Source organism: Danio rerio, chromosome 25 (assembly GCF_049306965.1).
Source record: "Danio rerio strain Tuebingen ecotype United States chromosome 25, GRCz12tu, whole genome shotgun sequence".
NCBI lineage: Eukaryota > Metazoa > Chordata > Actinopteri > Cypriniformes > Danionidae > Danio > Danio rerio.
Genome location: NC_133200.1, coordinates 23,340,061 through 23,353,169, shown reverse-complemented (window position 1 = coordinate 23,353,169; position 13,109 = coordinate 23,340,061). Strand labels below are relative to the sequence as shown.

General features: G+C 40.5%; 1 protein-coding gene across 1 annotated transcript in view; it reads right to left on the bottom strand.

Annotated features, from left to right (window-relative positions):
* Positions 1-1,148: 1,148 nt before the first annotated feature.
* sigirr (single immunoglobulin and toll-interleukin 1 receptor (TIR) domain) overlaps positions 1,149-13,109 on the bottom strand; it is a 38,711-nt gene continuing 26,750 nt past the window's right edge. The window contains 3 exon segments of the mRNA NM_001098250.1: positions 1,149-2,714; positions 6,133-6,310; positions 6,390-6,540. Of these exon segments, the coding sequence (NP_001091720.1) occupies positions 2,542-2,714; positions 6,133-6,310; positions 6,390-6,540 (502 nt within the window). The 3' untranslated portion in view covers positions 1,149-2,541.

Genomic DNA, 13,109 nt, shown 5'->3' with positions numbered 1-13,109 from the left:
GTTACAGGAGCACCCGGAGGAAACCCACGCAAACGCATGGAGAACATGCAAACCCCACACAGACTCGCCAACTGAGTCGAAGATCGAACCAGCGACCTTTTTGCTGTGAGGCGACAGCACTACCTACTGCACCACTGCATCGCCCATTGTGAGTAGTTGCTGAATGCAAATGTAAACGTCAATAAAAACAAAGGATCGAATTATGTCAGATGCAGATAAGACAGGTGTAGTATAGTATATAGTATAATATATATATATGAACATTGTTAGCTAATAGCTACATTTTTCTGATGCATTTGGATAAATTAGACTTGTTATTTATTTGTTATAATATTTACCGGAGAAAATCTTTATATTTACTGTATATTGTATACATGAGAATACAACATTATGTTTGTTTTTAATAATATTCAGCAAAAAGAATGGAATAAATGAAAGTTGTTGGAATATGAGTGGTTGTTAAAAAGTGTGTATAAGGTGTCATTTATAAGTTCTGTGTTAAAGCTTAGATCCATTGTTGGACGATGTTGCCATATGGCAACACTTCATAAACTACCTTTAAAAAAAAAAGATTTTTTTCCAAACTTGTTTTTACAGAACTTCAAGCTAAGCCATTTTAAGAAAAGAAAAACAGTCAAATATTTTTTAAATAGATTTATCATAACACGTGCGGTAGAGGGTTAAAACATACAGCTTTGATTTTCAGACTGATTTTGCTCTTAGTTTAAATGTTAACAAAACCAATTCATTTTTATTCTTCAGCCACTCTCAAAATACATTGTACATTAGCCATAATAAGTTAGTGACAAACTATACTGAGATTAGTGACTGTAAATTCATTCATTCATTCATTCATTCATTTTCTTTTCGGCTTAGTCCCTTATATAATCAAGAGTTGCCACAGCGGAATGAACCGCCATCTTATCCAGCATGTTTTCCACAGCTGATGCCTTTCTTGCTACAACCCATTACTGTGAAACATCCATAAACACTCAATCACACAAATACGGACAATTTAGAGTACCCAATTCACCTATAGCGCATGTCTTTGGACTGTGGGGAAACCGGAGCATCTGGAAGAAACCCACGCAAACACAGTGAGAACATGCAAACTCCACAGAGAAACGCCAACTGACTCAGTGGACGCTCGAGGCTCAACATGTTTACTGGGATTCCAAACAGTAAATGACATAACCATATTAATAATTCTTTCCTATTAGATATTTTTAGTTTTTACCTGCTCATCTGAAATTTCTGCCTGTCCTCTGATCTGTACACAAGACACAGTCTTAGCTGGATTTATGGACACCTTTAACTATTTCATTGTGTCTTTATGTTGTTCTTCTCGTTTTGTTTGACTGGTTAACCCTGCAAAAACTTTCACTCATCTGAGATGACAGTAAATCCACTAAGATATAGACTAAAACATCAAAGGCTAGCATAATATAAAACTACAATGCTACCATCTATTTCAGCATATATTTTTGTTTTGATGTAACATATTTTTTATACTTTTTTTTGTTTATGTAATAGTAAAAAAATCTGTTAAAAACAAATTGGCATAGATCACACCCCAAAAAAACAAAAATCTAATTTACTAAAGTATACAGTGAATACTCCATATAACTGTACATGAAATGCTATTAAACCATTTGCATTAAAGCCTAAAAAGTGTGCATGTAAAATTGTATAGGTGTAGATAAAGTAACTAAATGTAAGGCTGTGTCCAAAATCGCATACTTCCATACTATGTAGTGCGCTAAAAACAGTATGCGAGCTGAGTAGTATGTCCGAATTTTCAGAATTCGAAAAACAAAAGATGATCTACTATTTCCGGCGAGATTCTGAAGAACACATCAGATGGACGCTATGCTATCCCATGATTCCCTGAGATAGAATTCATGAATGGGAGCAAAGAGCATAGAATCACCAAGAGGCGACACTAGTGCAATTTGGGAAACAGCCACAAGATGCCGCGGCAGCCATTTTTGAATGAAAATTCCAATAGAACAACAGCGTATTATAAGTCTGTAAAATAAACTATTAAAAGTGCTGATGATTGTGATAGTAAGTGTTGTATTGTCGTCTTCCAGGTTGTATCTCGGCTATAATGCTCTTTGAAATGAATAAATAAATAAACAAAGCAGCTGGTTGCAATAAGATCCAATGGACAGCCGATCGCTTTCATTCCAAAATGCCGGAATCGCCTGGCTGTTGCTGGGCGCTGCTGTTGCAATGGAACGTTCTATTGAGGGTAACCTCTTGGTGATTTAAGCTCTTTGATGGGAGACAAGCGAACTAACGCGAGTAGGTCATTTGATGATCACAAAAGGGTGGACACGTAGTACATCCGAGTTCCATTCATACCGCTCACATTCATACTGTATGCAACATACTTTTCTAACGGTTGAGTAGTATATTTAAAATCAAATGCAGAACATACTGAATAGTAGGCAATTTTGGACGCAGCAACAAGTGTCAGTAACAAGAAATCATTGGGGGGAAGTGACTTTAAAGTGCATGAAGGAACAGGAGTGTGTCTCATAAATCATCATCCGTGACCAGGCAGTAAAAGTCTCTGCGGGCAGAGTAGTTCCTCAAACCAAGGTCAGACACATCTATCTCTGAAGGTTTTGCTTCACCTGTCGGGCCAGGAGCCGCAGGAAGCACCGGAGCTTTGGTGGGAAGGGTCTTGTAGATGGGCAAACGCAAACCTGCAGGAGGAACACAGTGTATATTTACTAGAGATGCCGATATGACATTCAGTTTGGGTATTGCCTTTGTTATCACATTTTATCCCTGATTGGAAGTCGACCAGGGGTGCGTTTCCCAAACAACGACATATCTTGTGGATGAATTATCATAGTATGATGCATCTTTTGAGAAAAGAAAGATGTAGTGACAAGTGTTTCCCAAAACCGTAGTTGCTTTGTTGCATTGTTTGAACCACGTTAGTTAAAACAAGGTCCACACAGAATCTGCACGCGCAGAAATCTGCAGATTTTCTGCCCATCATTGAGTCTATTTAATTAGTTGTGTGTAAATTTATATTTATTCAGTTTTTAAATTATTTCAGAAATATTATTGACTAATATGAAAACGTTCATATGATTAGCAAAAATGTCAGCATATTCTGTCTGGCCCTAGTTATAATGTAAAACATGCATAATGACAATCTAAAAAGGGTGGAATACTTCTTTAAAGAAAAAAACTAACTCTTTTGTACAAATTATATTGTTTTACACACACACTTACACACACATTTAAAAAAAAAATCATTATCATTCATTATAATTCATAAAACATTATTTTTGGTAAAAACATGGACTCGTTTTTCCATATTAACTGAAATGTATGTAAAGGACACATAAGTTTCCTTTACAAGTATTATTGAAAATATTCCACATTCTCTTCTAAAACATAAAAGTACTTAGCTAACACATATTTTAATCGCATATATAAATCACATAAATCGTTGATGGTTGTAATTTACAATAGGCTATTATTAAAAAATGAAAAATATCATCCATAATAATAAACATTATTAATTGTATTATTATTGAGTAGGATCTTGTTTATTTTTTTATTTAATTAATTAATAATTTGACACATTCAAACCGCTGCAGAATTCTTCTAACCACAGACCCGTGTTATATTTGCCTACAAGTACAGATACATTTCTTAACAAATAGCCTACTATAAATTAAAAGCATTAACGTATGCCATATATTTTTGTTTTTACAAGCTTTGAAGACGTAACGCAGATTCCGCTTTTAATTAATAGGTCATCTATAGCTTTCTGCATGAGCCACGCCTGCGTTCAAAATGGCAGAAATGTTTTCAAAGTGCACTGCGAAGGGAGCACAACTGTCAATATGAAGATCACTAAGGCTGAATTTACACTGCAGATCTTGATGGTCAATTCTGATTTTGTGGCTGTATCTGATTTTTTTGATGACCCACTTACATCATCTTTTAAAAGTGACTCGTATCCAATCGTCTGCATTTACACAGCACACAGCAAAGGCGCAATGACCAGGAAAAAAAGAGCGGGCGCTGACTAACAGCTGTTAATTAAAGAGAGCTCTTTTCTCTTATCCTGTATGTAATCTGTTTGCAGGTTTTGACAAGCTGTTTTACGATAGTTTATGACAGAAAGGTTCTCATTCGTCCATCTTTTGATATATAGGCTTTTTTAAACCTTTAGGTATCTTAATGTAATGTCCATTGTTTGATATATGCATGTGATGTATGTACAAGTTTTATTTTAATTTATATTGGTTACATGGCGGACATTGCGCACTCTCTCTCTCATTAACATGCTTAATTACCTGTTCTATTAGACAATATAAAAGCTGTTTAAGTCCTCATGTATGAGATTTAAGGTTTGGGACTCTGCTGAAGTCTGTTCTGAAACGAAAGTGTCAGATTTGACGCCATTGGGTATGGTTTTAATGACGAGTGACTCGCATTGACAGGTAAAAATCCGATCTACCTGCTTACACTGCAGACACAAGAACACATAGAACACATTCATATCAGATAAATTTTCACATATGAACAAGGCCTGAATTTGATTTGAGTAAATCGGAATCCATGTGATTTGTTCCTGCTTACACGTACATGGGCCATATCCGATCTGTGCCACATGGGAGAAAAAAATCGGAATTGAATCACTTGAACAGTGCAGTGTAAATGCGGCCTAAAACTGAACTGTAAAAATACTTTGAAGGCAAATTACACCTAAGAGAGATGAACTTAATGTTTTTCTATTTTTAAATCTTTCCAAGTGTAAATGTTATAATGTTCAAAAGGAATGGATCATAGGGGGATAACTGGTAACAGAACACAGACAGGAACTATTCTTCTAACTACAGCTCTAAAGGAGTAGTTGGAAACGTGCAAGTTGCTTGTACACCTAAACACAACAATGGTAGTTGTGACAGAAGAATAATTTCATAAACATCTGGCAAACAAGAAGCACTAACACAGTGCATCACATCTTTTCATTGTTTTATATTTCGTCACTTTGGAATTATAAGGTTCTATATGCGTTCTGAATGATTTTGAAATAATGAGCTTTAAACTTTTTGCATTCCATATAGATAACAGTATGTGTGTAACAATTATTTTTAAATAAAAGTCTTAAAATGTAAACAACTTCTAAAAAAAGTTTTCATTTAATAAGAATGTCAATAACTAAATTTTGACAAAAATAGCAGATAGAACCTTATAATTCTAAAGGGCGTCACACACCGGATACGCCACTCAGCGCCATGACATGTCATGCACATGACAATTAAAAGTATCGCACACCAGACTCACATGCATTTTAAAATGAAACTATTCAGATGGCGCTCTGTGGCGCGGCAGAAATATGAATAGTGTCCAGGCACCGCCGACTTGCAGTGTCGGTGTGTGTACCCTGATACAAGCCTATGTTTAGAATTCTGAAAAGCATGGTGCTGCGTGGCACTATGCGGCACGTCACAGAGCGGCGCTTCTTGTGTGTGACCCCCTTAATGTGACGATTTGCTGCAAAAAGACACCAAAAGGCACAACCAGTGTGCACAAACTCAAGATTGGCTTCTCGTTTGGTGTATATATTGATATATAATCAGTTTAGAACTGCAGAAATTAACCCAAAATCGTATTTAATTTCAAACCAATTTGGTGCAAAATGATGTCGTATCAGTTTTTCTTTGATTTTGTTTGAAGTATAAAGGGCCTTAAGAGATAGTTTCCAACAAAATACAAAATGTCCAAAAAAAAAAATCCAACAAAATGTCTTTAATCATTCATTCGTTCATACTTACTCCCTTATTTATCAGGGGTCACTACTGCGTTAACTATTTCAGCATATGTTTTAAGCAGCGGATGCCCTTCCAGCCACAACCCAGTTCTGGGAAACACCCATACACTCACTCTCACATTTACACGCACACTCATACAGTACGAACTGTAGGAAAAAATGGGGAAAAAAACACAAGCGGGAGAACATGCAAACTCTGCAACCTTCTTGCTGTGAAGCAACAGTGCTGACCACTAAGCCACCTTTCCATTCTTTAATCAAATTGTCCTTTGCTCTGTAAGTGCGTAGGAATTTTATGAATTAAGATGCACATTTCATACCCAGGTCTCCTGCCGGATCGGGGTCCAGTCTGCAGTCCAGGTAATCAGGCTGCTGGGTGAGCATGGGAGCTTTATCACCCTGTAACAAAGTCTGTGGATCACCTGCAGATTCCCTGTGAAACGTAACCTTACGTGGCATTACCAGTGCAAGTTCCTTCCAGAACCCTGAAGAAGGAGTCTTTAGGAGAGAAAAACAATGATTAGGTCTTCTTTTACCCAAAATTTGACAGATGTGTTAGATGTTTTGTAGGTCTGACCATGGAATGTGCGCCCCAGGTGATCATAGTGATACAAGGCTGGTGTTGTCTCAGCTGCTGACTGATGTCCTGGCTTATTTGCTTCTGCTGGGACTGAAATATAATGAAAATGGGCTTCCTTGACAGCTCGATCAGGTGCCACAAACCCTGTCTGAACATTAAAACAGCATTTAATATTAAAAGTCATAAAATTAAGACAAAATTACTGGCTTTTTTATTAGGTGCACCGCCTGCCTTCAAAATATTTGTGGTATAGGTTTAAAAGGGTGCTGTAAACAATTGGCAGAGATCTACAGTATGTAGGTCCTTTTTCACATGATAACATTAAACTTTTTACATTTTTTCATAATTGCCATCAGCACATCTATAATGTGAAAGTCTTGCTCCCCGAAGGTGCTCTACTGGATTGAGATCTGCTGTTTAATGTTGTAAATGCCAAATTATTTCAATTTCAAATCCTCAACAATTTCTGAAATGGCTTAACCAGTCTTTCTGGCACTTCTTTCAAACATGCTCAGTTTGAACTTCAGCAGAATGACTTGACTACCTGTGCATTCTAAACAGGATATATCGCCATCTGAAGGGCATTTTGGAGTAAAAACATTAATGGATGCCATATTGAAGTGTCATTCTTGAAGGATATAACTGATGGACACTAAGGGTATGATCCTTAAAGCCAGAGGTGTCCAAACCTATCCCTGAGATATACCTTTATCAAACCCTTCTGTCTTTACTTACCACCGCTGCATCAGATCTTACTTAGATAGTTTAGATCAGGGGTGTCAACCTCAGTTCCTGGGGGCCTGCAACCCTCACACAGTTTATTTCCAACCCTGGTTCAACACCCTTACCTGTAGGTTTCAAACAAGCCTGAAAGACTCAATTAGGTTGATCAGGTGTTGTTCTGTTGGCTTGATCAAACATGAACCTTCAGCATGAACTGAGGCGGTTTGTTGCCGAGTGTGATGAGGCTATGAGGCCATGGTGCTCCACCGGAAAAAAGGTTGTTTGCCATCTCCAGGTTGGAAAAAAGTCCTTACCCCAGGTGGAGGAGGTCAAGCATCTTGGGGTTTTGTTCACGAGTGAGGGAAGGATGATATGAAATTAACAGGTGGATCGGGATCTTGATTTACCAGTCAATCTATGTTACGTTCTTCTTACCTATGGTCATGAGCTTCAGGCCTGGGATCCTCCTGTAGGTGCTGGAGGAAGTGTCTAGGAGAGAAAAGTCTGGGGTTCTCTCCTAAGACTGCTGCCCCTGCGACCCGGCCCCAAAAAAGTGGACAAAAATGAGATGAGATGAGCTGTGTTTAAGTGAAGTTTATTCATAAACTAATTTCGAGAGGATCACGTGCTTATGATTTATCACGTCCAGTCTCGCATTTGCTAATCACTAATCTTCCAATCATATGAGCCCTAAGGCACCATAAATAGTCTAAGTTTTCAGTTCACTTTATCTTCGTTTGGAAGAAGCAGCTTCACCGTAGCTAGCTCCGTTGAAAAAACAACTCTAAACCAGCATGGACAACCAAAGCAGCTACAAGCTACAATCACCAGGATCTCTGTTTGGAAGAATGCTCTGCTCTGCTCATCAACTACAAAGCTACAAAAGCTACAAGCGCTACAAAAGCTTCAATCTACACGCTTCAATCTACAAGCTTCAAGCTACTATCTACAATATACAATCTAAAAGCTTCAATCTACAAGCTACAATATACAAGCTACAGCAACAACAACAACTACTACTACTACCATTTCAAACAACTCCAACAATTTCATCAACAGCTTTAACAACAACACCAAAACCTTCCACTTCAAAGAGCCTCCACAACGCATCTGCTGTGTCTTCAACCTTATTTTCCAGCAAGATAACAGCCAAAACTCCAAAGCTATTGCAAAAACTGAACCTTTACCTTCTCCTAGCAGTACACATGCGATCCATCGTTTAACAGATTGTTTGCTGGAATGTGTTCAGCAGAACAGCAGCTCCAGCCATAAACAATGTTGAATTTGATTAACAAAATGGCCGCCAGGCTTTTTGCACCTTTTGCATTGCCTGACTGAAACTCCGTTAAGCCAATAGCTGTAAAGAGAAGCATCACCATCCAATGAGCTAAAAGACTGGAGATGGTCCCGCCCTCTCTCTTGAGAAAAAAAAAAAAAAAAAAAAAAAAAAAAATTCCAATAGACATTTAACTTCTGAAAAGATTATTACCCAACCAGTAAATTATAGCAAGCTATTGGAAAACATTATGCCATCAAGCACAAAAGTCCAAGTGTAATACGCCATACAAAATGTCATATAGGATTATGTAGCAAGTCAGTCGGGTGTGAAAACGGCAAGACAACAAACTTCTCACTTGACTGTTATAAATAAAAATTTGAACTTCACTATCACTTCACATGCTCACTCTTCAAGAGATACCAGTTTTCCAGGACCACCAGACAAGCCACACCCCATATGCTTCAGCTCTCTATCCCTCTGCCATCCCGTGGGGAGACGAACACCCACCTCTACCATCCTTGCACATTGTAGCAATAAAGCTATCAGACCATGCATTAACAAAGCGCTTCCATTTACATGCCCTTATTCAGATGCCTCGCATGGATATTATCTAAAACAATTTTCATGTCTGCCATACTTGTATTATTTTGCAAAGATTTAATTTCTGATTCTCTTTGTTTTTCTATTTTAGAGATCATGACTGCTGGCTCCAGAAGCTGACCCTCATCCAACCTACTACACTCCACATCCTCTTCACAAAGGATACATTCCATTTTTCACTTTATCTAATTCGTCCTAACCTTCAGTCTGCGACCTCCGAACCCGAAACAGTCGATTATCTTATTAAAAAAGAAATCGACAACAAATTCATGATCGGACCTTTTAAGGCTCCTCCATTCAATATTTCACGCATTAGCCCCATTGGTGTCGCAACTCGAAAATTTTCCGGCAAAAAACGCCTTATAGTTGACCTTTCGTCCCCACATAATTCTTCTTTCCCTAGCATTAACAGCACGATACCACTAGAAGAATATACGCCCAACTATCACGACATCGATCAAGCAATTTCTCTTATAAAGATAGCCAGCCACAACGCCTGGCTAGCCAAAATAGACATCTCTTCTGCCTTTAAAATCATGCCAATCCACCCAGACTTCTGGCACCTTTTTGGCATTTATTGGCGCAATCAATTCTATTTTGCAGTCCGACTAACCTTCGGATGCAAAAGCAGCCCAAAAATATTTGACATGATTATGCTGGATTCTATCCATAATTACGGAATTCCATACCTCATCCACCTTCTAGACGATTTTCTCATTATTTCTCCCCCGTCATCTCCTCCAGCCAAACACCTAGCGATCACCCAACAAGTTTTCGCTGATCTGGGAATTCCTCTAGCAGAGGAAAAAACTTCAGGTCCCAGTACTTCAATCGAATTTCTGGGCATTGATCTAGACTCGCACAAATTTCAAGCATCCCTTCCCAAAGAGAAGATCGATCGGATCATTTCTCTATCCCAAATCTTCCTCGAAAAACAGATGTGCACAAAACGAGAACTCCTATCAATTCTCGGCCATCTAAATTTCGCTATGCGCATCATTCCACAGGGCCGCCCCTTTATTTCACACCTCCTTCAACTATCCACCACAGTCCAAGGTTTAGAAGAAATAATTTTTCTCTCTAAACCAAGTCGCGATGAACTCTGCTTATGGATCTCTTTCCTTAAGCAATGGAACGGCTGTTCCCTTTTTCTATAGCGACTTAACAACTTCCCCCATCGACATTAACCTATACACAGATGCTGCCCCCTCTATTGGTTTCGGCGGCTACTACAAAGGACACTGGTTTGCCTCAACATGGCCACCCCAATTCTATTCCATTCCAAAAGACCAATGTTCTTCAGCCCTATTCGAACTCTACCCCATTGTCGCAGCAGCCATCTTGTGGGGGGACGAATGGTCTACTTTTAGCATTCTCATTCACTGCGATAATGAAGCCACAGTGCATTGCATCAACAAAAGGCGCTCCCACTCCCAAGCACTTATGCCATTTTTAAGACGCCTTATCTGGATATCTGCTAAAAAACAATTTATCATGATTGCTGAACATGTACCTGGTTGCAAAAACCAAATTGCTGACTCTCTCTCTCGCTTCTCTCTACAGAAATCCTGGCAACTGGCCCCGGAAGCAGACCCTCACCCAACGCCTGTACCTCCGTATTCAGAAACGATATTGCCATAAACCACCCACTTCATAATCTTCACCAAACTTCTCTATCTCTCATCCTGCAAGCAATAGCTCCTAGAACCCTCAATGCATACCTCACAGCATGGAATTCGTTCAAACAATTCCATATTCTACACCAACTTCCTTTCCCTGATTTTTCTCTCCTCTCTATCACTTCCTTTATATCCCACCTTCACACCGCAAATCACCTACAAGCCAGTTCAATAAAGAGCTACCTTAGCGGGATCCAGTTCTTTCACAAATTAATCCATGGGTCTCCTTCCGACGCCATCACAAATTCGCAAACCTCCCTTCTTATCAAGGGTATTCAGAAAAACCACCCCACCAGCCCTGATGCCAGACAACCCATCACACTCAAAATCCTTACCTCATGCATCTACACCCTTCGCAAAGGGTATATTTCCTCCCATACAGCCCGCACCTTAGATGCTATGTTTAATCTAGCATTTTTTGGGTTTCTTAGATGTTCCGAATTAACAGTTACATCTAAATTTAACCCTCTACTCCACCCCACTATCTCAGATCTAGCTTTGCAAGATAAGGAAACCATCTCTTTCCTTCTCAAACAAAGCAAAACAGATCAAACCCAGAAAGGACACTCTATCCTCATTTTCAACATACCTTCTCCTATTCGCCCATTCCAAACCCTCCTAGCCTATCTTAATCTAAGAAAATCTCAAGAAGCAAACCCTATGGCCCCGCTTTTTACTGACGACGCTAACCGTCCAGTATCTCGATTCTGGTTCTAAAAACACCTTAAAGAAATTCTTCGCCTATCAGGTTTTTCCCCAGAGCCTTTTTCCAGCCACTCATTCAGGATTGGCGCAGCCACTACAGCAGCCTCTAACGGGCTCTCACACAATCAGATCCAGACCCTTGGTCGCTGGTCTTCTGAAGCTTTAAATCTTACATACGCCTCAGTAAATACCACCTCAAAGAAGCACAACAGGCTCTAACCAACCCCCAAGCAACTCCTCACAAGGCTCCAACTCACAAAGGTACCTAATAGAGCCTCAATTCTCGCTAGAGTCATCCTAACCAAACTCAGCAGAAGCCTAATCGTCCAACAATGGCACTCCTACAGGTTTTGCCAAGGACGCCCCCAATGGCCATTACAGTTAGCATTCCAGCAACCTCATTGCTCCTCTCAGCTACACTCTTCCCTCAAGCTCAAACCTCCGCAGAGGTCACTCCTATCTACACCCTTCCCTCAAGCTCAAACCTCCGCAGAGGTCACTCCTATCTACACCCTTCCCTCAAGCTCAAACCTCCGCAGAGGTCGCTCCTATCTACACCCTACCCTCAAGCTCAAACCTCCGCAGAGGTCACTCCTATCTACACCCTACCTTCAAGCTCAAACCTCCGCAGAGGTCGCTCCTATCTACACCCTACCCTCAAGCTCAAACCTCAGCAGAGGTCACTCCTATCTACACCCTACCTTCAAGCTCAAACCTCCGCAGAGGTCGCTCCTATCTACACCCTACCTTCAAGCTCAAACCTCCGCAGAGGTCGCTCCTATCTACTCCCTACCCTCAAGCTCTAACCTCCGCAGAAGTCACTCCTATCTACACCCTACCTTCAAGCTCAAACCTCCGCAGAGGTCGCTCCTATCTACACCCTACCCTCAACCTCAAACCTCCGCAGAGGTCACTCCTATCTACACCCTACCTTCAAGCTCAAACCTCCGCAGAGGTCGCTCCTATCTACTCCCTACCCTCTAACCTCCGCAGAGGTCACTCCTATCTACACCCTACCCTCAAGCTCAAACCTCCGCAGAGGTCACTCCTATCTACACCCTACCTTCAAGCTCAAACCTCCGCAGAGGTCGCTCCTATCTACACCCTACCCTCAAGCTCAAACCTCCGCAGAGGTCGCTCCTATCTACTCCCTACCCTCAAGCTCTAACCTCCGCAGAGGTCACTCCTATCTACACCCTACCCTCAAGCTCTAACCTCCGCAGAGGCCGCTCTAAACTCAAACTCTCACAAAGCTCCATCTTTCGTAAGAGCTACTCTCCTCCACTCTCTGCTCCATACCTTCACTCTACTCTGGCCCCCGCAGGGGTCACTTAGAGCTCCAACTCCCACAAGATTCACTCAAAGTTCTCTTTTCACTGCTTCAAACCACCTATTCTCCCCTTCTTCTTAACCCCGAAAACCATGAACCCTGCAGGGGTTCCTTCAAACTCTAACTCCAGCAAGAGTTATTAGAATCCTCTTTTCACCCTTATTAATCCTATCTAATTAATGCCCATGCATTTAACCTCTTTCCTTCTATTATATCCAGCAGCCGGATATAGCTCTAAATTTCCTGCCTTTTGGGGGGTTTTTTGCTTCGAATACGCGGCTGCTGTCCCGAGCGATTAATTCTGCATTTTGGGGAGTTCTGAGATCCACCGAGCTCAGGCTCCCTTCTTGCTCTGCCAACGGGAGGAAGCCCCGGGCTCGAGGAGCCCTTGAGCTCGGGGC